The 25,984-nt window shown below is 47.4% G+C and overlaps 1 protein-coding gene across 4 annotated transcripts in view; it reads right to left on the bottom strand.

Moving 5' to 3' along the window:
* Nfkb1 (nuclear factor kappa B subunit 1) overlaps positions 1–25,858 on the bottom strand; it is a 102,679-nt gene extending 76,821 nt beyond the window's left edge. For all 4 annotated transcript variants that reach the window (XM_063260557.1, XM_003468027.5, XM_063260558.1 and 1 more), the window contains exons 1-3: positions 25,725–25,858; positions 5,146–5,191; positions 1,268–1,343 (exon numbers count right to left, since the gene is read on the bottom strand). In XM_063260557.1, coding sequence (XP_063116627.1) covers positions 1,268–1,343; positions 5,146–5,184 — 115 coding nt within the window. In that variant the 5' untranslated portion in view covers positions 5,185–5,191; positions 25,725–25,858. The remainder of the gene's footprint in view (positions 1–1,267; positions 1,344–5,145; positions 5,192–25,724) is intronic.
* Between the last annotated feature and the right edge of the window lie 126 nt (positions 25,859–25,984).

Raw genomic sequence — 25,984 nt, 5'->3', positions numbered from 1 at the left:
TTTTTCAGAGGTGGTTGGATCTAAAATGTGTGGCTGACTTATGGTGCAGTGTTGGGATCAAGTGTGGGTGATTACTAAATTGGTCCACTGACTGGTTTGGCACTGCCCTAAGCCCGGTGGCCCAGATACCCTGTAAGGGACAGAAAGAGTCTTGTCTGCCCCCTTGCTTGCTTTGCTCCCTTCTGCCAGCCATGAACTGTTTCTCCTCTGCAATGCCACCCTGTGCCACCCTGCGTTGAAGCCAGGCGGTTGTGGACTGAAACCTCTATACACTCTGAGCGAAATAAACTTTTAACTTAATATTGGATATTTCACCTCAGCAATGAGAAAAAGGTAACCAAGACATCTCTTTAATACAACGTTTACTGGTGAAGGTGAAAATGTAGCAGATTTACTTTCTCTCCTTCCATGAACTTCTAGAACTACTGAAGATATAGCTGGAAAAAAAGTCTGATCTAGACAATGAAAGGTGGACCCCAGAGTAACCACAGCAGTTTTAGATGAAGTGATAAAATGAGATGAAGTCTCAGCAGGAGACAAACTAGTCAGCAGCCACCTGCTATCTGCCCGAGTCATCAAGCTCTCCATCTGATACAAAGCTCCACAATTCAGCCTCCTGGCTTAGAGCGCTAAATCCCACTGTAACTGGAGCCATGAAGCAAAGCAAAAAAAGGTCCACTGGACCATGCTCACACAGGAAAGGAGGCCAAATGAACTGAATTTCTTAGTATCTAGATGACATGAAACAGTTTGTGAATCCAGATAATTAATGCAGTCATGTTAGAAGGATTATTATTGTAAGTTGAATCAATTAGTTAGAATGCAAAGTTTGAAGGTTTTTAAAAGACAGTTTTTCTGCTGAGGTGGGCTCTATGACGTTTGTAGCAGCTGACATACAGGAGGCCTCAGACAAACCTTTGGGGAGCAGAGCTGAGCCATACAGATTGGCACAGGACAGAAAGGGTAAAAAGGGACTCAGCAAGATTGGGCAAAAGGAAAATCTTGACATTAAAGAAATTCCTTTTGCGTTGTCTGAGCAGGCATTAGCAATCACGGCTGCTAATCCAACACGTAAGCGAGGTGAAACATTTCTGTGCAAATCTATTTCAAGAAAGTAAACTGCAAGGTGACTGGTGTGGAAGGTTGGTGTCTAATCATTTCCTTGCTCTGGCACCACTGCACTTCTAGAAGAGACTCTCTGAAAATACTGCAATTACTTTTAAAAATGAAAACAAAGCAGCAGGGAAAAACGGATGTCTTTTCTTACCTGTCGGCAGGGGCATCTCTGGTGGAAATAATTCTGGGTTAAATATGGCATGCGTCAGAGGAGGCAGGTGAAACATCTGTAAAGAACAATACGGACATCTTGCGTTCATTACTTTCCAACGTTACATTAAACATGCAAAGTCACAACACTGAAAAGGTAATCACAAGAGCGAAAACTAAAGACAAAAACAAGAGCAGGGTGTGGTGGCACCAGTCTGTAATCCCAGCACTTGAGAGGCTGAAGCAGGATGATGGGTGTGAGTTTGAGGCCAGGCTACATTACACAATTGAGTTAAAGGCCAACCGGCACTACACAGTTAGATCCTGTCTCAAAATAAACACATAAATATTAAAAAATAAAATCAAGTATCTGAAAATATCCCAAATCAGGATTCTGAAGTTCCTTTATGAAACCTAGTTAAGCTTTCATATCCACGGAGCTCAAGGGACAAAAGGATTTGAGCAGATTAACCCCGATCTCGAATCTCAGGGCCAGCATCTAGCTGGACCTGCTCACTCACAGGGTCAGTTAATGTTTGTGGAATGAATGACTGCAGTTCATTCTCTTAGAAATGTAAGGCGATGGTCCTAGAAAGCTGTATATCTTTAATGATGGTAAATACCTCTAATCTAACCTATTTCAAGGCTGGAAGAATTCTAGACAGCAGTTCTGGAGCAGTTCACGGCATAACTGGAGTACAGTAGGGACCAAGCTCTGAATGCATTTGTTTTTTTCACCTCTAATGCAAAAAGCATGAAGTTGTATGGGGAGTCAAACTGCACAATGGTCCTCCAAGAGCGTCCACACTCTAGTCCTGAATCGCAGAACCCCTAAAAGCTGCCTCAGACATCAAAAGGGACCCTGAGTATGTGGTTGGTGTAAGGGAATCAAGGTGAGGTGATTACCCTGATGCCAGCTGGGTGGGGAGGAGAGGCAGGAAGCTGAAGCTGTGGAAGCAGCAGGCAGTGATGGGAGGGTCCCAAGCCGAGGACTACAGCTGGCTCAGAAGGCTGCCAGGAGGGCAGCTCAGTGCCTGCATTTGTGTGTGGCTCAAGGAACAGGCTTGTGCTGCTCTAAGTCACACCTCTGTGGGACTCTCTTCTGGCAACAACACGAATCTAACACTGGGAATCAAAGCAGCTGGCATGCAACCTATTCTGGTGGAATTAAATGTCCCCACTTAGTTCGCTCACAAATTTCAGCTCCTATTTCTGAGCTTCCTACTTCTTTCAGTCTACAAAAGTCACTTCTCTGAGAAGTTTGTGGACAGCGCTAAAATTGGCCTGACTTCATTTTCTGTGAAAGGCTGGCAAGTGGCTGCAAAGAATATTTAAAAATACATCTACACATGACAGTTTGTCCCCTTGCCTTTATTAGTAAATTACTGGATGCTCTTGGGTTCCTTAGAACCTCCCATGACTAGTTAAATCAAAAGTAAGAAAAGAGGTGTTTAGATCAAGAGCACTTCAGATCTACTGGTGAGTAATACAGAACAGAATAATGTGTCCAGCTTCTTGTAAGAAACACTGATCTGCTCATCATTTGCTGGAAAGAAATACAGGCAGCAAAGATGAGCCCTGCAAAGCTGAGCCCCTGATCCAGAACTCCTTTTCTGTGGCCCTGAAGGTGGCCGAAATGACACGGTCAAGGGCAAAATGTACCAGGAAGACAGATCTTATGCTGTGCACTGCCGGCACTAACCCTAACCCTAACCCTAACCCGATGGGATGGACAGTAAGCTCCAGCTCCTCCAGCACGTGGACCGTATCTCCCCAACACAGGCTGTCTCCCCGCAAGGATGGAAACACCAGAACGCACCCCACCACTGTCACCAGTAAGCCTGAAACTGCCCACATAAGACACTTTCAAAATGAGTGTGTTCAGCAGCTTTTACTCCTGTGTGGCACAGGGTCGTCACTTGATAACATTTCCGGTGTGCAGACAGGAGAGCACAGTTCAGCCGAGCAGAGGCTGTCCTCATGCTGGGTAGTTTATCTTTAACTGTTAGAAATATTAAAAGTGAAAGGCAACACAAAGGGTTTTGATAACACAAGTAGCCAAAAACGTCTTTCATGGTGCCATCAAAGGAAACGTCCCTAGATTTATCTGATAGCACCACAGTACAAAGAAGCTGGGAAGGAGCACCTTCGCGTGAACAGCAATGCATCTGTACTTCCTACAGCAGCCAGGACAGTAGACCAAGACGCATGCCTGCTCCGTGTCTATTTTATTTACAAAAACAACACCAGGTCCCTCAAAAGTAATTTGCTTTGGGTTTAATTTTTTGGGCTGATTTTTAGAATGTGCAAATTTGGAAAATGCATTGTTTTAGGAGGCTGCATCAAAATTCAAATGTGTCAACACATGGAATCTCAGACCTGGATGTCCCAGAGCTTGGTGTTCTCTCTCCTGGCCCAGCCTAGCCAGCGCCTTCCTTCCAAGTCAGCATGCAGGCTCCTTTGCGCCACCCCCCCGGCCCTCACTTCCCCTGGCTCCCAGGAGTCCCTCTGAGCATGTCTGTCCTCTCTGCGTGCCAGAGTACTGACACTGTGCTCTCTCCCTACCACGGAAACGGCAGCTCCCGGAAGTCAGAGTCTAATTTCCTTTCTATATCCCTGACTTTTTTTTATTATTGCTACAACATCAATATTCTGGTACATAATGAGGCTTCAATAAATAACTAAGGAAAAAATAACTAAGGAATGAATACCTGTGCTTTAAATGCTTCTGAAAACCATTACATTCAAAACCTAGTGTCAGCATGGAATTTCTCCAGCCTGAAAATTGCTTTCAAGTGGTTCTATACAAATAAAAATCTTACACACTCATACACACATGTGCACATGCGTGCACGCACACACGCACACAAAGAAGACAGTAGCAGAATGTAAATGCCCAGCACAGATTTGTTGGACTGTATTACATTTTTGTAGGCTTTGAACTTTTTTGAACTAAAAAGCGGGGAGGCTATTACCCCTTCCTAATTGCTAAATATATCGATAGCAGTTTTGCGCTCTCAAAACACAGTCCTGGAACTCCCGTGCAGCTGGGGCTGGCCTTTCTGGTTGTGAAAGAGGTGGAGGATGAGGAGGTATGGATTCCTGGGTCTGAAGAGCCTGTCAGTTACCAGTAGTGACTGTCACACAACCAGCTCCGAATTCTAAGTCCAAAGGTCTTTTCTCTACACCCATCTGCCTCCTCACTGGGAGAGAGTTAAGTAAATATTTTACAGGACGCTGGTGAGCTGAACTGTGTTCCTCTTAAAAAAGAACTGTTTAAGTCTTAAGCCCTGTTAGTCATGAAGATGCCTGATGAGAAGCTCGGTCTTGGCAGGGAAGCAGATAAGATGAAGTCGTGCAGGATGCTAGAAAGAGCAGATGAAACCCAGGCACTGTAGCGACACAGAAGGCAAAGGCCACAGAGCCAGGGACTGAGGTGCTGCCACTGCAGGCCAAGGTGCCAGGGTAGTAACAGTCACTCGAAGACACATAGGGTCCAGATCCGATTCTGTTGGACCTGCCTGGAAGCACCCGCACTTTTGACTGCCTGCCTCCAGCGCTGGGAGAGTGCCTCTGCTGTTCAAAGCCACCAGACTTACGCTTATGTGTTACAGTCGTCACAGGACACCAGCACAGTGACTGGTGTCTGACCTGTCCCACACACAATGTTTACATAAATCACTGAGGTGAGCTACCCACTTCATACGACATGTCCACACCGATCTTGTCTGGAGGGATCAGGACACTTAAGTTTAAAATTTTTTTTTAAAACTATTTTTAGAGTTTTCCTGATACTGAATGACCAGCGCTGCCCCTGTGTAATCTGAAACATGAACTGATGGAAAGAAAATGGTCTATGAGATTGCAGGGAACACTTACTTGTTCGTGCCCTCTCAGATACGAATCGTCGTCCGTCATCCTGGAGCTGTGTATGAAAACAAAATAAAACAAAACTGAAATACTGGACCGAGCCTCAGAAAGTCCATCACTGCGGAAGAGCAGGCCCAAAGCGCACCCACCGGCAGCCCTCACCACATTCTTTCTGCGGAGCTCGGGAGGGGGCGTGTGCAGTTCCTGTTTGGTTTCTAAATCTGACATGGGGACATTGCACAAGCGGGGAACTGCCACTTACGCAGGATCCAAGTACCACACTGAGCTCATACTGCCGGAGTTTGGCACAACTGCTCTTGTCCTCTGTGTAAAAAGTATGCACCCTGGGTTTCTTTGCATCACACCTAAACTTCATGGGTTCACAGGCTCAGCCTTTATGGATGTTACCTTCCCACGCTGGAAGTCACAGAACTGTCCCCCAATGCTCTGGAGTCCTTGGATTGAGGAGCCCAGTGCTACATACAACTTGGGGATGGGGCAGTGTTGTTCTCTGCCACCGTCAAGGTGGAAGAGAAACTCTGTCTTATTAAGAGTGCCATAAAAACACAAAGTTAGGGGCCTTTACACCAAGGCCGCGGGGCTCAGAAACAAACTCACCGCTGGCCCCTGCTGCAAAGGCAAAGGCCCACTCACGAAGGCCCAGTGTCTCTAGGGTCAGGAATACTTGGCATTTGCTTGCTTAAGAAATACTCTTTTCAGGATCAGAGGTTTAGCTCAGTGGCTTTATAGGCTCCTGCCTGGCAAGCTCGAGGCTGAGAGTTCAATTCCTGGCACCAAAAAAAAAAAAAAAAAAAAGAAATACCCTTTTCGTTATTGTAAGAAGTTAGTTTTATTTCAATTTGCATAGATCAAATTTTTGATATACAGCCTTAAAAATGAGAATTTTTTAAAAGATGAAATTGAGAACAAATACAAATTCCTGAAACAGATTCACACATTTCTTCACAAAGCGGGTGCTGCTCAGAAAGGGGCACGGACACATACATGGCCCCTACCTCCCGGGAGCCCAGATGCCACCACACCAAATGCCACAGGGCATCCTCTACAAGTCTCTCCTTTTCTCAAGGGATTAAAGTCCTGCACAGAGAAGCCCTGGCTCTGCCACAGGGCAGATGGTGAGTGACCTGGGTGAACCTGGGCCCCTGACCACACTGCATGACAGAGCACTGTGACCGCCGGGGCTCACACTGGGGGTGATGAGGGTCAGGGTTAGCCCAGTTCCAAGACCCAGACCTCATTCTGGGGAAACCTTCTTTCCCTAGACACTGCACGCCTCCCTAGGAGGCCTGGGGACACTGGAGCAGTGTGCGATTCCAACCACCGCGCCTCGAGCAGCTCATTCTGATTTATAGGAAATATTTGCCTACCCGAAAATATTCAGGCACCACAATTAAACAGAGATCTACTAAACAGTTAAGAACAGGGAAAAGTGATCTGATGCAGCAAACAGAAAGGCTTACTTGAAATCAGACACTCTGCCCCTCCTAGGGGTGCGGGCTGAGACGCACCGTGGCCCTGGCTCCTCCTGGGTGGAGCGAGAGATGTGCAGAGGACGGGTTGATGTAGAAACAGAGCTCTGCTGAGCTGGGGCTTGTGTTAGCTGCAAGGTGCCTACTTCTGGAAGCACACATCCTTTACATTCATGTCAGTCTCTGCTAAACTTGGATTATGTTTTTGGTGGCACTGGTGATGAAGACCAGTGTCTTTTTCATTTTTTATTTTGAGATGGTTTTCATAAAGACACCAAGTTGTATAGGCTGGGCTCAAATTTTTGATCTTCCTGCCTCAGCCTCATAGTGTGTGCCATCACACCTGGCTGAACTTGAATTTCTACATGAATTAGTGTGTGTGTGTGTGTGTGTGTGTGTGTGTAAGAATTTTGTATCTATTACAAATGTATGTATATTAACATAACTTCCAGTTATATAAATACTACTAAAAAAAAGTTATGTCAAATGACAATGCTAATACCAGCCAAAATAAACTCTGAAAAATCCCGAGCCTTTTAGCACCATTGGAGCCCAAATTCTCATGAAGCGTTTAGAACCATTTTCTTGTTTCAGACTTGCCATTAACTGAGTGGTTTCTTGAGTCTTTCCAAACAGCCTTGGGCCACTGCCTTCCCTCGCTGAGGGCAAACCCCCAGCTTACCATACAGACAATCCCACTCAGCCAGCAGGCCACGTGAGGCTGGTTATGTGCAAAGCGAATCTTGGATGGCTTCACAGATTCAGCAGAGAGCAGCTCTCACTCTGACTCAGCATTCAACCGAGGATCAGTACGGACTCCTGGCCTAGCGTGTGTGAAGCCCTGGATTTAACCCCTCAGGCTGCCAAAAGAGTAAAAATTAAGTTGAAAACCTCAGTAAAACCTCCTCTATCAGCACGGCGCTAGACAGAAGACCAGATTAAACAGCCTTCCCTGCACGGACCCCCACCAGCCTGTGCCCAAGTGGCACAGCCTCAGAGACTGGGGCAGCGAGGGACCCGTGGGTGACCACTCAGGGTTCATGTGCGCAGCCTGGGCAGGGTTGTGAGGGGAGAGCGCCCCAGGGTGACGTCGATGTCAACTTGTAATTTAAAAATAAAATGTCAGAGAAACCAAGAATCGCTTGGAAAGGATGAATCACCAAGGAATATTTGCATTCGTCGTAGAAGCCAGTTTTAATTGTCGGATGTTGAAACACAACTGAAGCTCCAGCGTGGCCCATGAGGGCCCAGGGAAAGCCCCTGCCAGGCCCCGGCCGCCTCCTCCCTTCCTCCAGCCGGCTGCGCTCTTGAGGAAGGACCCTGAAACAGAAAGGGAGACCCGAGCCAGCCAGTGGCCGCTCCCCTGTGTGAGGAAGGGAGATTTTCTCCCCCAGAAAGAGAAACAGAAAATGGAGCTGACCTCACGGGGTCCTTTGTCACCAGTCAGCCCTATTTTTGAGATGTGTTCTTCTCGTGAAAAGCGTTGTGTCCAGCCCAGCTCTGCCTCCCTCTGCAAGCGTGACAAGCCCCCTGGAAGCCCAGTGGTCATTTTCCAGGCGTCTGGGACTGTTCAACCCACCCCACGGCAATGCCTGTCACTGCCACTGCAACTGTGTGGGCCCAGAGCAGTCCATGGCTTCCTGCCATGCCCTGGGAGCAGCGGGCACCGTGCTGAGATGTCATTAAAAACACTTTCAAAACCCACGTAAATGAGTCCATGAGCACTAAGGACTGAATCTGCAGTGTCAAAGATGTAACCAATCGGAGGGGAAGTGTCTTCAGATTTTAACACCTCACCTTGGATCACAGTAAGGGCGAACCTCCGAAAATGTGACTTTTCATTATTTCTGTGTTGGGCAGCAAATCGATAGAGAAAAATATGCTGAAGCCTCTTTCTAAGGAAAAATTGTCTGAAGGAAACACAGCAGCTGACCTGTACACAGGGCACTGAGGCAGGCATGTAGCTGGACATCAGGGGACCCCCAAGGCCCAAGACTGCGGGCATTGCAGGTATGGCACAGAGGTGCCAGTGGGTGACAGGGGCAGCCTAAGGTCACACGCTGTGCACAGCCCTCCAGACACTTGGCCACCTGACCTCAAACTCCAGCCAGGCCCATGCCGCTCCTGGTGCCACCACCTGCAGCCTAAGGACATGATCCTCAAAGACCCTCCCGCCCTGGGCCGCAGGTTTAAATGGAGAACTTGCCTCCCTTGAATTCCTTCTGTGTGTTCCTTACGTGAGGAGATCCCCTGGGGAACCACTGCCCATCTAAAAAGGACTTTGTGCAGTTCCTAAATCACCTCTAAGTAAAACGTCGATAAACTCCCTAATCTCTGGACCCCATGAGTAACTCCCGGGCTAAAGAGGCGTCCAGACTCGCACTGGCCTTCTCACTGGAAGGGGGGACCTGCACTGTGCCCACTCCACAGTGCGCTCCACCTGGACTTCTGCACCCCCGTCCTGGCTGAATTCTGTATCAGGGCGCAGAGAACCTGGGCCCAGGCAGTGAGCAGCTGGGTCCTCGCGGTGGCAGGAGGTGGCTTCCCGGTGACACACTACATAGATTACAAAACATTCAAGCGAAAGTAACTCTTGATTCTGCAACTTCACCTTCAGGAATCCACATTAAAAAGCTGCCTGAGCAAATATGAAAAAAAAACAAGGATATTCACTATAGCAAAAAAAAAAAAATCTTAATGTCTTTTGAAAGCAGATTGCTAAATTGTACTTATCCTATATCCATAAGTATTACAAAAATTATTAACAATAATTCAGATATATGTATATACACAGTGACATGGCAACTTTTAAGTTATATATTTGTATACTTTAATTTTCTAACTGAATTATGTAAATGGAAATATATTTTAATAATAAAAAGTAGAAAATTGAACTTGAAAATTTAACTCTGACATTTTAACAACTGATGACATTAGTGTATGAAATATGAACAAACCAAAACTTACTATACACTTCCGAATTCTCCTCTCTCATGATAACTACACTAGGAAAACATTTTGAAAAGGTTTGCTTCTTTGTATCTTTCTGATGATACACTGCCCAGTAATGATGGAGCAAAAACGCACACTGGGTTTAATCCCTCTTTTGGGAGGAGCTGATTTCTGAAAGTTTTTGAAAGGAGTTGATATTTACATGCTATCACTTTTAGATTTGTAAAAAGCTATTTTCACCCTTCTGTTTTTATATCCACGTTGTTTCACATGGGTGTGATGTGACCAAGAAACCCATAGAATTGCTACGAGAGGCAGTGCGCCATGATACAACTGGTGAACGGGACGCCAGTCTAATGGGTGGCGGACCACGTAGAAGACTCAGCTGGCTCATTTTTGCAAAGCTTATCAGCACGAGGAGCGACATGCAGCAGATGCTGGCCACTTCACCCTGCACAATAAACCACACGTTTGAGGTAAGACATGGAGACGGTGGGGACAAAGGCCTCCAGGCACCCCCAAGGCAAATCTAGCGTTTTCTCTTTTTCATATACCGTTACGGCGACACTGTCACCTTCCCTCTCCAAAGTGATTCAGTCCCTAGTGGGTATGACATCTGCATGTTGTCCCGGGTGCTGCCTGGCCAGGTGTGGCTGTCCCACGTGGTGGGTGGTCCTACGGTACCCAGTGTGCAGACAGGGTCTGTGCAGCCCCAAAGTGAAAAACTGGAGGAGGAGGGACTGACATGCCACCTGGCACACAGTGCTTGGCCCACTGGGAGAACGAGCTCCATTTCTTGCCTCTTCCCATGGGAAGGCATTGTCACTAGTGTTTCACAAGTTCCACACACCTCTCATCTGTCCTAAGAAACATGGCCCGGAAAAGCTGCAGGGCAGGAGCAGGGAGTTACTGATGGGCGGGGGTCACCGGCAGATCGGAATCCACCACCCAGGATTCTTCCTGCTGCCTGTCAGGTGGACTGGATTTTCCTCTTAGCTTGCAGCGCTGTTTGCTGCCACAGGGCATCTTTGTGTCAGCCCTCCCGGTGCTATGGCTGCAGCCGGTCCATCCTCAGCTGCAGGCCCACAGGGTGAAGGTAACCACCATCCATGGTAACCACCCACTCCTACCAGAGCAGAGAACTGATCCCAAGGACTCCAGCCCAGGCCTTCCTCCGGGTGACCCAGAGGGATCCTTCTCTCTACACTTCCATTACCATGCTAAATCCTCGCCCTGCCCACAATGGGACGTGTGCAGCATGACCTCAAACTGCAGGTGTGCAGGGGTGTGCCTCCCACACATGTGTGGATAAGCACACATCTCCCCAGTAAAATCCCGCCTCCTTTTTTGGGGGAGACACCATTTGGAGACGAATTGGTGCTCTCCTCCTTGCTCTTCTGCCTCTAACCTCCTGGCTATGCAGGACTCTTGGTCTTCTGGGGCAGGAGATCCCAATGTGTCCTCTGCAGCAGGAGGTGGACAGCCAGGCAGGGTGCTGACCCCACACACAACCAAGGCAATCGCCAGAGAACACAAAAGTACCAAGCAATGTTCGTTCAAGGGATGGTTACTATCTAAAAAAGATCTCTTGGGGAAAAATTACGAAGGACAGAAAGAAAATAAATGTTCTCCATAAAGAAGTTCTATACAAAACACGTCAGGTATGGTGGCACATGCTTGTAATCCCAGCACTCAGGAGGTGAGGCAGGAGGATCATCCAGCCTGGACTACATAACAAGACCCTGTCTCAAAAACAAGAAAAAGGAAGGGAAGGGAGGGGAAAGAAAGGAAAAAGAAAACACCATGCTGGCTGCTGATATAAGAGAGTGCTTGGATTTAAAAACCAAAATCTGGGTCAAGTGTGGTAGCACATGCCTATAATCCCAGCACTCAGGAGGCCGAGGTAGGAGGATCGTCTTGAGTTCGAGACCAGCCTGGTGATGCAGTATGTTCCAGGGCAGCCTGAACTGCACAGTGAGACCTTGTCTCAAGAAAAAAAAAAGATAACAAATGACAAACAAACAACCCAGAGTCTATGTGAAATGCCTCCCGATAGCCAGATGCCCACAAGGTCCACAGAAAGCGGTGCCTGAGTGTCCATCTGCTTGGGGTTGTCTTTTATGCAGCGAAGCTAACTAGTCTAGCAGGCTGTCGAGCAGGGATGCAAACAGGCGGACACAACACAACAGACAGTGTCGTCTGATGACTTGGGCAGGGTTAGTTACCCCAGTAGCAGCTAGCGGAGCCCTCCCTGTGCCGTGGCTTATTCAGGCCCAAACTAAACCAAAGAGCAGCAAACCATCCCGGAACACTATGGCGTCCACACAGAATCGGGACTGTAGAGACTTTGAAAGCAAGTCGGGGCAGGCCGCTGACAGCTGTAAGAAATGACAGCGCTGTAACAAGTTAGTGGTCCTTCTAGCCCTAGTCTCTCCGAGCAAATCTCCTACTCCTGGGCAGTCACTGAGCTCCTCTCCGGGTGCTTTAATTTCTGCCGGGATCCCGTCCTCACACACAGCCGGTCAGTTGCTGCTGATCTTTCCCGTGCACTGCTTCTTGTGCGCCCCACCTTTGCGTGAGCTGTCGCACCCAGCAGATCTACTGCCTCACCCATGGGGACAGTTCCTGTCTCCCTCTCTTCGTTTTCTCTCCCTTTGCATGTGCCGCATTATTGCCTGATTACTTTGTGATAAAGTTCAAGGACCTCAACTGCTGAGCAGAGTGTATTATACTAAGCCACCTTTTATTATAGGAACCGAGACCCAGCCAAAACCCTTTACGGCAGGCAGGCTGGCCGGGTGAGAAGGCCTTGCTCACGCCTGCCCGTTTATGTGCCTGTTCACGTGTCCCAATTTTTGAAATGCCCTATATCTACCTGAAGTATCGCCCACTCTCACCATCCCCTGTGTTTCCCCTTCTGATTTGCACCCTCTGGCCCGAAGCAGTCTCTGACATGTGTTCTGGTCACTTCACACTGGACAGTGTCATAGTCTAGTACAGCTTAACTCATATTTATAATCTTCCTTAGTAAATATAAGTGCCAGAAAGCAGAGACGGGAGTTTTGCTTTTTTGTGTTTTCAAGCTGGTAGACACTCAGGATTTCTATTAATATTTACTGCCTGTAAGAAGTATTTCCAGGTCACATTTGTGAGAACACAGAGGCCTGGTTTCAATTGTGACAGTGTAAGACAGTGAACTTGCCCCTACCTACTCTACTGTGAAACTGTGAGAAACATTTCACAATGAACCGCCGCTGTCACAGGGCTACAAGGACCACGTTCACCTGGCCTCGTCACTGAGGACATTTGCTAAACTATGACCCAAAGGGGAGGCCCCAGCAGTGGACGGGACTCAGTGGACAAGTTTCACACTGGGAGCAGCAAGAGCCTCGGAAGCCTGCAGAAAGGTCACCCGGCCACCATCCGAGACCGAGCAGTGCTAGAGCTGGGAGCCCAGGGCACGGTGGGAGGGGAAGACAGCCAAGAAGTCAGAGCACCCCGAGACCACTGAACACCCTCACACTCAGCTGGGACCCAGAGTCAAGAGCACACGAGGAGAACCAGAGAACCGCCTCGGACTAACCCGAGGGCTACTCCAAACCTGTCTCAGTAAGACAGGTGACCCACTGGGAAATTCACTGCCCATTACAACAGAACAACTCGGGGTAGAGAGGTCAGAAGAGTAACCTGTACATGTGACACCCACACTGTACAGTCAGAACCGCTGACGCCCGAGAAGCAGGAGCTTTGGCTCAGAAGGAAGAAAAGACACAGAAGAGCGAGTTGCAACCAGTGATTTTAAAACAGCTAACGGTGAGTGTGTTCAGTAACGTAAAGCAAAAGATGGGCACGTGAGTGGACAGACAGCGAATGGCACAGACCTTTCAAAAGAAATGTGGTGAAATTTTACGAGGTGGACTTCTCAGCGCACTGACTGTGAAGGGGGAATGATCAGCAAAGCTACCCAACCTGAAGCCGAGAGGAAAGGCTCACAGAAGCCAGGACAGCTTCAGGGAACCTACGCACAGCAGCCGCTCACACGATCTAGAGTCCCACAGAGAAAAGATGCAAGAAACAGAAACAACGATGGGGACTTCTCCAGGCTTGGTTTAAAAAGTTCACCCCTCACAACCAAGAATCTCAACGAGTTGCATGTCAGATAAAAACCAATAAAATCATGCTCAGGCATATTTCAAACTGTTAAAAACAAATGGTGGCAGAAAATCCCCAAAGCATCAAGGGACAGAAGGGACATCTCTATGTGGTGTAACTTCAGTAAGTACGGAGCTGACCCCACCGGAAACAGTAGGACTAGAATACTACGTAAAGGCATCTTTAAAGTGACAAAAAAATAAGATCAGCCTAGGAAAGAAAATATATTCTTTAAAAATAAAGACGAAGCCACGTGGGTGGAGCACATTTGTCACCCCAGCTTCCTGGGAGAATGAGGTAGGAGGACCACAGGTTCAAGGCAGTGAGATTCTGTTTAAAAAAAAAAAGATAAAAACACTGGGGTTGAAGCTTAGTGGTAGAGAGCTCCCCTCGAGTGTGGGAGGCTATGCGCTGAACCCCCAGTTCTGCAAAAAAAAAAATTAGAATAAAATAATATGAAAGGGCTAATTCACCATCAGCGGAACTGATCAAATACATTCCTGAAGACAGATCTCTGTGCTGAGGAGAATGATGTCTATGAAGAGGACCTGGACCCACGGGAAAGAGCAAAAAACAGCGAAAGTGACAAAAATGTGGGTCGGCACAAGGCTGTGATTTCTTCTTGAACAGACAACTGTTCAAGACTGAACAATGTACTGTCGGGTCTACGACATGTGCAGAAGTGAGCTGAGTAACCGTGACAGACGGAGGGAGGGACGAGCACAGGCAGAAGCTCAGTGCCGTCCAGCGTCCACAGCAGAACCAGGGCCGCGGAATTAACTCCCTGCAGACCCAGGTGCGTGTCGTAACCGCCAGTGTAACCATGCTGGGAAACATCCAACGGAGGAATTAAAATGGAACAAAAAAGATTAAAGGATGGCAATAAAGGGAAAACAAATAAAGTGGGGGCAGGCAAACAGACAACAGTTCCCAAAGATGGGCGACATAGCTCAGCCTACGGAGACTCACATTAAATGGACAGACTCAGTTCATCAGAAGGACAGAGGGTGACTGGATTTGAGAAAAGCAGGGTCCAAAACTATGCTTTTCAGCAGAACTGCATTGTAGCACTACAGACACCATTTTAAAGTATAAAGAGAGAGAATTATGCCAGCTATATCACATGAATACCAAATACACAGCGGGCATGACCCTGGGGGGCCAGGGGCCCCTGGCGCAGCCAGCTCTCTCTTCTCTATGCTTCCCAGGCCGCGTGGCTTTGTTCCACTGTGCACGGCCACCACGATGCCCTGTCCCTTCGGAGGCTTCGGAACCTCCAAAGCCAGGAACTAAAGTCCTTCCTGAATTTTGTTACAGTGATGAAAAGCTGACTAATACAATACGTTTCCTAAACATGAGACAATGAAATCAGAAACCGGGAACAGAAAGACCTCAAACATGTGGACTAGGGCCAGGGAAGAGTTGCCTCTTAGAACGGATAAAATACAATAAACTTGACTTTATTCCCCATCTGGAAGTGTCTGAATTCTCACTGCACAGACTCAGGCTGACCGTGGGGGACAGGATTTCCTGCTGAAGTGATTAAACGCATTCCTATGCGCCCCCCGGAACAAAGGTTTGCCTATGGTCATCTTCACAATCACAGCTCAGTAACGTTCAGAGGATCAAAAAGATGTTTTGGACGCTTTTCAATCATATTGTAATTAAGTGTCATTTATATAAAAGGTAGATGCCATTCTGAGTAAAATTCATCTTTATCATTAACACTACATAGGGCAAAACCTGCTGGGAATAAAGCTGTGGGGCTGCAGATGTTCTCTAAGAATGGTATAAAGTTATGCAGACTTACACATTATAATTAAGGCCCCTCCTGGGAAGCCTTGTGCTTCTTCATGAAAACCCACTCAGTGCGTCTGCTTAAAGTCTGAGGTCCTTCATTCAGGCCTCAGTGGAAAGGAATTTTTTTTTACGTCCTTTCTGTTCTGACCTTTTCCTTCTTAATTTCTAAAATTACAGACTTCTTCTTCTTCCCTGAAACCAGAGCATGTTGGAATTCAGTTTCCGTGCTGGTCTCTGCCTTGAGTCCCCTTCTGAAGTACGTATACTGTCAGATTGGACAAGCAGACCCATGGACTGTGACTTAGACATTGCTCTCCTTTGTACAAATATAGAGAAATCCATCCATCTCTCCTGTCTCTGAATACGGCTTGACTTATTTTGATTTTCACTTTGTTTTTGTGAATCCTTAAAAAAGTCACAAAATATGTGCTTTATGTTTTTTGGGGTTTTTTTTGCTTTTGCAGTGCTACTGGATTTAGAACTCAACCCAGGGCCTCGTGCTTGCTAGGCAAACGCTCTGTCCTTTATGTTTTAAAAGAAATGGATCCATCTCAGGACTGGCCTGACTTGGTTCTTATACGGTGACATTCGGGCTGGAGGCAAAAATCACAGCTAAGAAACCATAGCGAAGACTTCCCACCACACACGCACACACACACACATGCACACACATGTGCATACACACACCCCCCCACAGTGATCTGCTGGTCTGGGGATCTTCCCCCTTGAGTGGAGCTGCAGAGCCCTTCCCAAGGGACCATTCAGACAGAGAAGCCCTTAGGACACAGACGTCACTATGCAGAGCGACCCAGGAGGATCAGCCAGCTTTGCACTTCTGTCCCACAACCCTCGGGCTTTCGAGGGTTACTTTAGGAAGACAGTTTTTTAAACAAAATGTTCTATGATCTGAGCCTGCAAAGATCTGGGAATCTTTCTGCCTTACGTTCCAGTACACAGAACAGAGCCTGGTGCATGAGGAAGGCTTCAGCAGTACTCCTTTGGGGATTACAGTTTTTAAAAAAAGTGGAAGCAAACATTTTACTTTGATTTATTCATTTCGCAACGTGTGTGTTTACAAACAAGCGTTATCGTGTGTACCGTGCAGTACGGAACTTGCCAACTGTACTAAGCTGGGAGAGGGAGGAAGACCAAAATGACAAACAATCACCATGACCACACCAGGACGGAGGCGCTTCCGGAATCACAAGGCTCCCCTGGCCTCCGCCCCTCCAGTCCTGCTTGTGCTCGCTTTCAGGTCTCCCTGGTGGTTCTATCCGCTTCTCCACCTACATGCTCACACCTTTTTCTCTGGACTTGCCCGTTTTAGACACTGCGTTCCTTCTGTAACCATGGAGGTTCACCTCACCCGTCACCGGTGCCGTCTGTCCTACTCTGACTGCAGCTGACTAGTGAGACCTGGGCTCCCTGCACAGCCTCATGCATTTAGAATTCAACTACTGAATTTTATACTCAATTTCTCTCTTGAATTTCCATCAATTTCTTTGGAGAAATCTAACGTGAGGTCCTAGTTAACTCTGAAAAGATGAAATCATGGAAACATCTGGGAAACATCTGTGGAAGGAACCAGACTGGAACCAAATATTACAGTTCCTGATGTACCAGGTAGGTCCCGGGATCACACAGACACCAAGGACGGGTCATGCACCCTCGTGTCTGTTTTCCTGTGGAAGACCTATGTCAAGGTGGCTAGGAAACCTCAAGTCTTCTCATTAATGCCGATGTAGCAAAGACAGAAGCCGGCAAGGTGATGCATGCCTGTATCCCAGCACTGGGGAGGCTGAGGCAGGAAATGGAAGCAAGTTCAAGTTTGAGGCCAGTCTGGGATATCAGGTAAATTCTAGGCCAGCCTGAATTACTTAACAACACCCTGTCTCAAAAATCCAATAAAAATGTTTTGTAAGTAATATTCATTTAGTGTACCCTCCTTTTATTTATTTATTTGTACCGTGGATCAAACTCATGACTTCACACTTGCCAGGCAGGTACTTATGCTGTTGAGCTAAACCCCCAGCTCTCTCCAACCCCATTTTTCTTAAAACAAGGAGAAAATAAGACACAGAAAAGCGAATTACTATTGTACCTCAACGACTGCCACACAGTACAGGAGCAGGGTTCTCTAACAACTTGTTCCATCAGTGATTCATTCAGCAAACATAGAGGGTACTGTGTGTATAAAACTGAATAAAATAAGCTGTTGTCCTCAAGATGATTCTCCTGCAGAACACTGAAGGAGGACAGGGGAATACAGACGTGGCTGCACACCCGGGGATGAGGGTGAGGAGGACCGTCAGTCGGCTGGGAGCCTTGGGTTGAGCAGTCACCAGGTGGTGTGGGAAGGAGAGGGGTGCAAAGGGGTCCAAGTGGGAGGAGCTGTGTCAGCGGGGTGGGTGTGGGGGATCAGCTGTGGACTCAAGAAGACCCTGTCGAGAAATAAAAGGTGCTTTTCAGAGGAGTTGAGGATGCCGCTCACGGGGACCAACAGGAAAAGAAGAAAACGGCTGGTGCCCGGGGCTGGAGGAAAGATGGGCTGGAGGCCAGAGGGAGGCCGGGCGGAGGTAACAGCCGGACAGGGAGGGCTGGGGGATGGGGCCCCACAGAGCAGCCAGGGTGGCCAGGGCCTGCTGGGGACAGCCGCACAGAGCCCGGCTGGTCTCCCGCACAGCAGGCACTCAGTCAAACACACTGTGACATCACCCAAGTCCCCATTGTCTGTCAGCGAGGCGGACTGACTCCTCGGCTGCTATGGTGGGTTTTCCAGGGGCAACAGGACCCTTCCCCACCGTCATGAGAGGGAACCACAACTGCACAGTGAGCAACTGGTAACCTAATCAAGAAATAGTTAAAAGATTCTGTGTGCTTGCTGAACACCTGCAGTGGGAAACGGGACAGAGACACCGCGTCACTGGTGTGCTGTCACGTAGCATCAACGCCAGGAAAACACTGCCAGAGATCATGCTTTAGATTTTAATTTCCCAGGTGTGCTGGTGTTTACACAATCACAATGGACTTCTAATGTGCTTTTATTTATTTAGTCTTATTTTGAGACAGTGTCTCACTATGCAGTTCAGGCTGGCTATGAACTCACTTTGTAGCCCAGGCTGGTCTTGAGCTCTTATCGGTCCTCCTGCCTCAGACTCCCTCCCGAATACTGAGATGACAGGCGTGGATCAACACACCTGTCCCAATGTGCTTTTAGAATGTGGGGAAAATGTCTGCTGTTTTCAGTGTATCAAAAGCAGGATATCTGGGTGTGATGGCATATGCCTGTAATCCCAGCACTCGCGAGGCTGAAGCAGGAGGATCATTGCAAATTCACAATCAGCCTGGGCTACAAAGTGAGCTCAAGGCCAGCCTGAACTGCATAGTGAGATCCTGTCTCAAAAAGATTTAAAAAAAAGAAAAAGGAAAACCCACCAAGAAATGCCTTTAAGAAAGTCCTAAACCTCATCAGTCTCCACTTTGCTTTCATTATGACAACTTCTCCTCAGCTATGAGACATTTAATTTTCTTTCCATCAGATTTCTGGTTCACTTTCTAGATCGTTTTCTTTATATTCACAATCAAGACAACTGCCTAGGGGACTCTCCCTCTCAGTCTTTATCTATTTTTCCATTATCTTTTGCTTTGGTCAAATCTTTGAAAAGACATTAAGATTTGGTGACATACTTATATGCCTTACTGTGTTCTGGCAGCCTAATACATAAATGAATTTAATAGGATAAGGAGACCACTTGTATTTTGGTCCATTTTCATCCATTTCCTCCAGAAAGTATTTTCCCGAATTTTCTGGTTAGTTTGAAATGGGTTTGAGTGCCTTTCCTACTGCCTAGATCTTACATTCAGTTTTTAATTCTGATTTCAGATAAATCAGAGTTTACATATTCCAGGTTCATTCAGAATCTTTGGAAATACCCAACACAGTGAATGAAATCGGATCTCATGTCATTCTTAACCTTCTGTGTATTTTTCTTTTCTACTTCAGATCACCTCCACTTTCTCTACCCTTCCATATCCTCTTCATTTCATTTTCTAAGTCATGAAAGGGCTCAAGCCCCTGCAGAGGATGAGTAAATTCTCAGGGATTCTCCTGGTCCCCACCAAGCCCACACCTCATTTAAATGAGAAAGGCACTAAGTATAAACCAAGCCTCCCGGGCCCAGCACCAACCAAGAGTTAGCCCTGCAGAGCAAAGCACCCAGCAGAGCTGTCTGACAACGTTCTTCAAATGTCAATGAAACACGAGTTAGGAGTTTTGTTAATGCATTCAAAAGGAGCCATGTTCTCATTCCTAAAATTGTTGCTTTGCAAAGCAATTAAGTAATTGATCTCACTGCTTGACTGAATTCCAGGCCCAGACAGAGAACCAATAATCAAGCGGACAGATGAGGGTCTGTCGCCTCCTCTAATCAGCTCTCTGCAACCTGGTCTGTGTTAGTTTTGGAGTCTGTGACAAAGGAGCCACAGTGTTGCTCTCACACTGAAATATGATGAATATGTTCATGTCAGACCACATGATGCACAGTAAAAGTAATCAATCTTAAAATAACTTATTTTTTAAAATTGTTTTGATCTTTTTGAGACAGGGTCTCACTATGCAGTTCAGGCTGGCCTTCAACTTACTTTGTAGCCCAGGCTGGCCTCAAACTTGCAGCAATCCTCCTGCCGCAGCCTCCTGAGTGCTGGGGTTATGGGCGTGCATCACCACACCTGGCAAGAACTGCTATTTTAACGAAACAACATTCATTAAAGCAGTCATGCTTTCTTAAAGGTCCGCTCTTCCTCCAGTGGTGTGCTGAACTTGACGTGGGGCTCTTCTGTCTTTAGTTCAAGTTAACAAAGAATAAATCTATCCAAGAAACACTGGAGAGCCCATTTATCAGAAAGATTCACACAGAAGAAAAACCCAATTGTTTAAGTCCCCTGTGAAATATGAGTTTCCCAGACATCTCTGACTGATGCAGGGAGGGTTAGGACACAGTGACAACTTTATGCTCAGGAGCTGCAGACTAAACTGATCATGCAATGGGACTCACCCTTCACATGGTCCTCTCCAAGGGAGACTACAGATGGGACTGAGGTGCTGTGATAGGTAAATTAATAGTCACCTTGGGGCACCCAGCTGGGCGTGGAAGGCCCACCTGAGGATCACTGCCAACAGCATAAAAGGAGACCTGGCCGGGAAGACAGTGCTGTGGATTCTCCTGGAGAAGCTTGTCACGCTGGCTTTCCTGATATAAACTCCACTGTTGTCACTGACTGGGGAGCTTGGGTCCTTGCTGTTGTTGAGGATGGCTGCGATTTTTTTCGGGGGAGCTCTGGTTCTTACTCTGCGTGCTGCTTCCTGGCTCCAGTGCAGATCCCTCAGCCCGCTGGCACAGATCTTTACCCCACTGGCACAGACTTTCTAGCTTCCACTGCTGACCTTTCGGCCTTCCCAGTGCAGATCCTTGATGCACACTTGCATGAGAATTGTCATGGGCTCTGAGTCTCCAGCTGGACTTATGCAGCACATTGCCATGGGATCCAGGGCCTCAGCGGGATTCTTTGTTTCTCTAGTGTGTGGACAGATCTCCTGCACGCTTCTGCATTTGACTTTTTGAGTGAATATTGCAAAATAATCCTATAAATTATGTGCCCTATGTTAAATTCATTCTCTTGTAAGCCCTGAGCACAACAGGTGCTTCTGTTATTAAAACTAATAGACCCTGTGCCATGCGTATTAGCCATGAGAGCTTTATAATGCACTTGCTTTGTACTAGACACTAAATTTCTGTTGGCCATAACAAAGACTTTATGTGTGTGCACATAATTTTTCAACTTAATATCCAAGCCTGGGTGATGTTTGTGAGTGACAGTGTGTCTGGGCCAGAGGACAAAGGGGCACTGGGAAAAGAGATTCTCTTCCCACAGGATGGGCGCAGGCTCCGGGGACAGTGACCAGGGATGGTCAGGGTGCCGTGCGCCGTAGCATTTGCTCCTTCCTAGTCTGAACAATGTCTGTTGTGGCATAAATTGGGTTCTCAAGGAATTAAATTAGTGGTCAGCCACAGAGTTTCCAAGGTGGATTGTTTGAAAATGCGAGTTGGCAATCTGGGCAGAGTTTCTTTTTCTGGAGACCCTAATACTGAAACCAGTGGACTTTAGAAAAATTCCATCTTTGCCAAAGTTCCTCTCTTCACTGATACACGCGCTGTTTATTGCTCCCATTCCTTCATTACCTTGCTTGACAAGTGCTTTCCCAGTCACGTGCTCCTATTTCAAAACAAAATGCCTCCTCTGGAAGGCACGAGGTACTTTTTAATAGTCCGCTTGTTCTAATAAACTTCAAGTGCACTTTGTATAACAAAATACCTAGGAAGCAGGAACTGGGCTTTTGGTTGCTTTCTTAACAGAGAGTAAGGTAAAACTATGTGATTTTTATTCTCTATAGAAAAGCTGTCCAGGGGCCAAGGCTATAGCTCAGTGGCATAAGTACCTGCCTGGCAAGTACAAGGTCCTGAGTTCGATTCTCAATACAAAAAAAAGCTGTCCATTGAAAACACAAAAGAATGTATTATCAGGCAATCTTTCAACAGATACGTGTACTGGGTTCCAACAAACACAGTGTTAAGTGTCAAGATACTTCTCTTCAGTGTGATATGATCAGATATTATATTATTCCTTTTGGGCTGGAACTATAGGAATTGATTCTTTCAGGCAGCTGTTTCTTTTCTGTTGGTGTATACTTCCAGAACATAATACTTCACCCTGGGAAATTAGTATACATCTACATTGCATCTTGCTTGTCTTCATTTTTTATAATTTAGAGTCTTCTAAAGAAGAAGTCATATAGAATATTAATGGTATTCTTTAAAGCTCAATTTTTTAAATAGTTTAGAGCAGGTGGATATATACATAGTTTTTCTTTTTGATATGTTGTGTGTATGTGTGTGTGTTAGTAGAGATTGAATTCCAAGCCTTCATGCTCAGCTTTATCCCCAGTTTTTAAAATATTATTTATTATTTTGACACAAGGTCCTACTACACTATTCAAGCTGTGCTCCAACTTGTAAATTCTCTGCCTCAGCCTCCTACAGATGCCTGGGCTAGGACACCCAGCTCTACTAATGGTTTAAATCTGTTGACATCTATTGAAAGCATGGGTTAGAATAAAAACTGATTATAAAGTCTTGGTTTAATGGTGAAAAAAATAATAAGCCAATCTGCATACGATAATTAAACTATAGACAGTAAATGTATCATGATTTCAATTTCAAAACATGTAACAGATTAAAGTAGACGAAATTTATATAACTGATACTGTAATCTGTGTTAGTTACTATAGACAACACAAGGACTGAATAATAATAGCTGTCATTATAAAATTTTAAAATACAGTATGCATGACTGATACTCTAGACAAATATTTTTGTTAACAACCTGGACTATAGGGTTTCTATCGCCTTCAGCCATCACATCTCACATGCCTTTTGTGGGCTCAAATTCTTCGTGGAGAAGCAATACGATTTGATTTCACAACTCTTCCTAAACTGTTGGTTGCCAGTTCAAGGCCAGGTCTCCCTCAGCTGAGCATCTCAGAGCCGGTGCGTGGATCTGCACCAAGAGACACCCTGCAAGCGGCAGCAGAAGCAGTCTCAGCACGAATGTGGCTCTTTCTTCCTTTTAAACTCACACATAGTCACCAAGGGACAAGTGCAAGGCTAGGTGGGTTGGTTATGTTACTGTAACTATCCACTATGCCGGCTTGTGTTGGTTTCAAACCATTCATTCCCCCACGTTTCCCAACCATGACTGGGGTCAGCTCAAAGGGATCTCTGCTCCTCCAGGGATCTCTGCTGCCTCTGAAGCGCAGGCTGGCACAGGGCTCATGCCAGGCATAAGACCTCACAGCAGAGTTAACTCGCAGAGCAGGAGCTGTTGTTCCAGGGAGCCACTGCCCATCAGCCCCCCGGATACAGACACAGATGCAGGAGCAGGACACCTTACATGTGTCCTCTAACACTAAGCTTCTATTCTCCCACCTCCTCCTGGTCTTCTTACACAACAACCCCACTGCCCTCCACAGTCCATCCTGGAGACAGCGCCAACAAGCCGGCCAATCCAAGCAACCTTCCTGCTACTGAAAGTGAGGCAGGTTCAGGAGAAATTCCGCAGAGGCTTGGCTAAGGGGATTATCACTCAGCCTGCAGAGCAGAGCAGCACATTGATTCACTGCCTGCATTCCTCATCTACTTCCTGCTGCACAGAGAGCAGCTTGTCTACCAATCAGTTCTCACCACTGAGAAGACGACACCTCGATCGCCTCACCAGAAATCCACACGCCAGGGCTGGGGGTGAAGTTCAGTGGCAGAGCGTGCCTGGGACCCTAGGTTCCATCCCCAGCACCGCCAAAAAACAACAACAAAACCTACATGGCAACTCAGATCGCATTATTTCATCTTACTGTTTTAAAATGTCAACTGCTTTTCCCGAGTTCAAAATCATTGAAGGTTCTGCAGTAACCACTTCCCCTCAGAGGCGAGGACTTTCACCTCTGCACAGGGAAATACCTCTCATAAATCAGGTAAGACAAAGGGTGTGCGGACGAGTGCCGGCCCAGGATCCTCACAGCTGCCAAGTTTGCTGAAAGCCAACGTAGACGCTCACTTCTTCAACTGTCTACAAGTCTAAAAGCAGTGATCAAAACAGCCTGCCAAGATTCTATTTTCTCACGCGGGCTTCCATTTGTGTCACTGCACGCACAGTGAAAACCGTAAGGAACCAGCTCATTCGGGCTGAAATCTGCCTGTTTAGACTCACTGGGCTTCCACCAACTGCAATTTGATCATCACAGACAATCTTAAAAGATTAAAAAGAAGTAAAAAAGGAAGTACAAAGATCAAAGCAGTGCTGACAGGGGCAGGACTGTTTTTGAAGTGTTATACCCCAGCAGTTACTGCCTGGGCTCAGAAACCAGGGACACTCACTCAGCTCAAGGGTTTAACAACTGCAGAATACACGATAAGGCCGAAATTTCAAAACTGAGATAATACAGTGTCAAATCGCCACCAGCCGCATAGCACCAGTCGCACAGGGTTATCTACTTGCTTAAAGAATTGTTTCAAACAGTTTAGAAGTGGGTGATTTTTCACAGTTAAGTAGCCTGAGTTCCAGCCCTAAATCCACATGTCACACACCTTCCGTGGCGTCTGGTTTGCTGAGCAGGCTGCGACCCAGGAAGACCTTTTATCTGAACAGGTGAGGGAGTGCCAAGCCTGTGGCTAGGGGAGGGCAGCTTAAGATTTCATGCTCCTGTTCATTACATTTGACAAATACAAAGCGCCATTGGAAGCCCCTCTCTTTTTATTTTCTGTCTTCCCAAGGCAATAAGCTCAAAACAAAATAAACCCCTTGTTTTAAATTATTTACATAATTTTCTAGTGGATCAAACAGCAAAAAGATTCATGTCTAGAAAGCACAATATGAAAATCAGGAAAACAACATACTTCAGACAAAGGCTTAATTCTAATCCAGTTTCCTTTTGGATTAGACAATTACTAACAATTACTAACCTAAACTACTCAAGACTCCAGTTGGGTTTTGAGAGAAAACCCATGAAATCTTGATCAGAAGCTTTTTCGTAGAGCAAAGCCCATCAGAAGAGTGTTCTGGTGCCTGGTGAATGCACGGGCACTGTAACAGCTATTTCTCTCTTAGAAGCTCACAACAAAATCTTTAGGTTAAATACTGTTATACTACAAACTCCACATAAAGCTGCACTTAACCGATGCACAGAAAAGTCTTAAATCTTGCTGACCGGATCCGGGACCCCCAGTCCTATTTCAGTTTTGGAACAGAGCAATAACCCGGGCCGGCCCCTCCGCCGGGTCCAGGGTTGGGGCCGGCAGGCCGGCAGGCCGGCAGGCAGGCAGGCGGCTGCCCGGGCACTGTGGCCCAGAGGTCACTGGCTGCCCGGTGCCTGGTGCCGGCTTGTACATAACGAGCGTCCCCGAAGCGCGGCGCGGGGAGCTCCCGCCTGCAGCGCCAGGCCTGCGGGGACCAGGCCCCGCTCGGCTCTGCTCGGGGCGCAGCGGGCAGGCCAGGCCGCGCCCGGGGCTTCGGGGTCCGGCTCCCGCCCGCCCGGCCTGGCCCGGAACGAGGAAGTGGCTGCGCCGCGGGGCGCGCCCTGCTCACCTCGCCGGGTCCGGTCCGGTCCGGGTCCGGGGAGGGTCCGGGGCGGTCCGGGGCGCGCGGGTCTCCGGGCCGGCCGCGGCGGTGCTGGCGATCGGGCCGGATCGGGCCGGGTCGGGTCGGGTCGGGCCGGCCGGGCCGGGTCAGCGCGCCTCCATGTCGCGGGCGCAGCGCGGACGGCGGGACGCGGAGCAGCAGGCGCGGACCGCGGGGAAGGCAGCGCCGGCCCGGCCGCCGGTGGCGAAACCTCCTCTTCCTGCGGG

This window comes from Cavia porcellus, unplaced genomic scaffold, assembly GCF_034190915.1.
Source record: "Cavia porcellus strain 051 isolate PalLab524CR breed Dunkin Hartley unplaced genomic scaffold, mCavPor4.1 scaffold_14, whole genome shotgun sequence".
NCBI classification, from domain to species: domain Eukaryota; kingdom Metazoa; phylum Chordata; class Mammalia; order Rodentia; family Caviidae; genus Cavia; species Cavia porcellus.
This window is presented reverse-complemented; position numbering and strand designations above follow the sequence as displayed.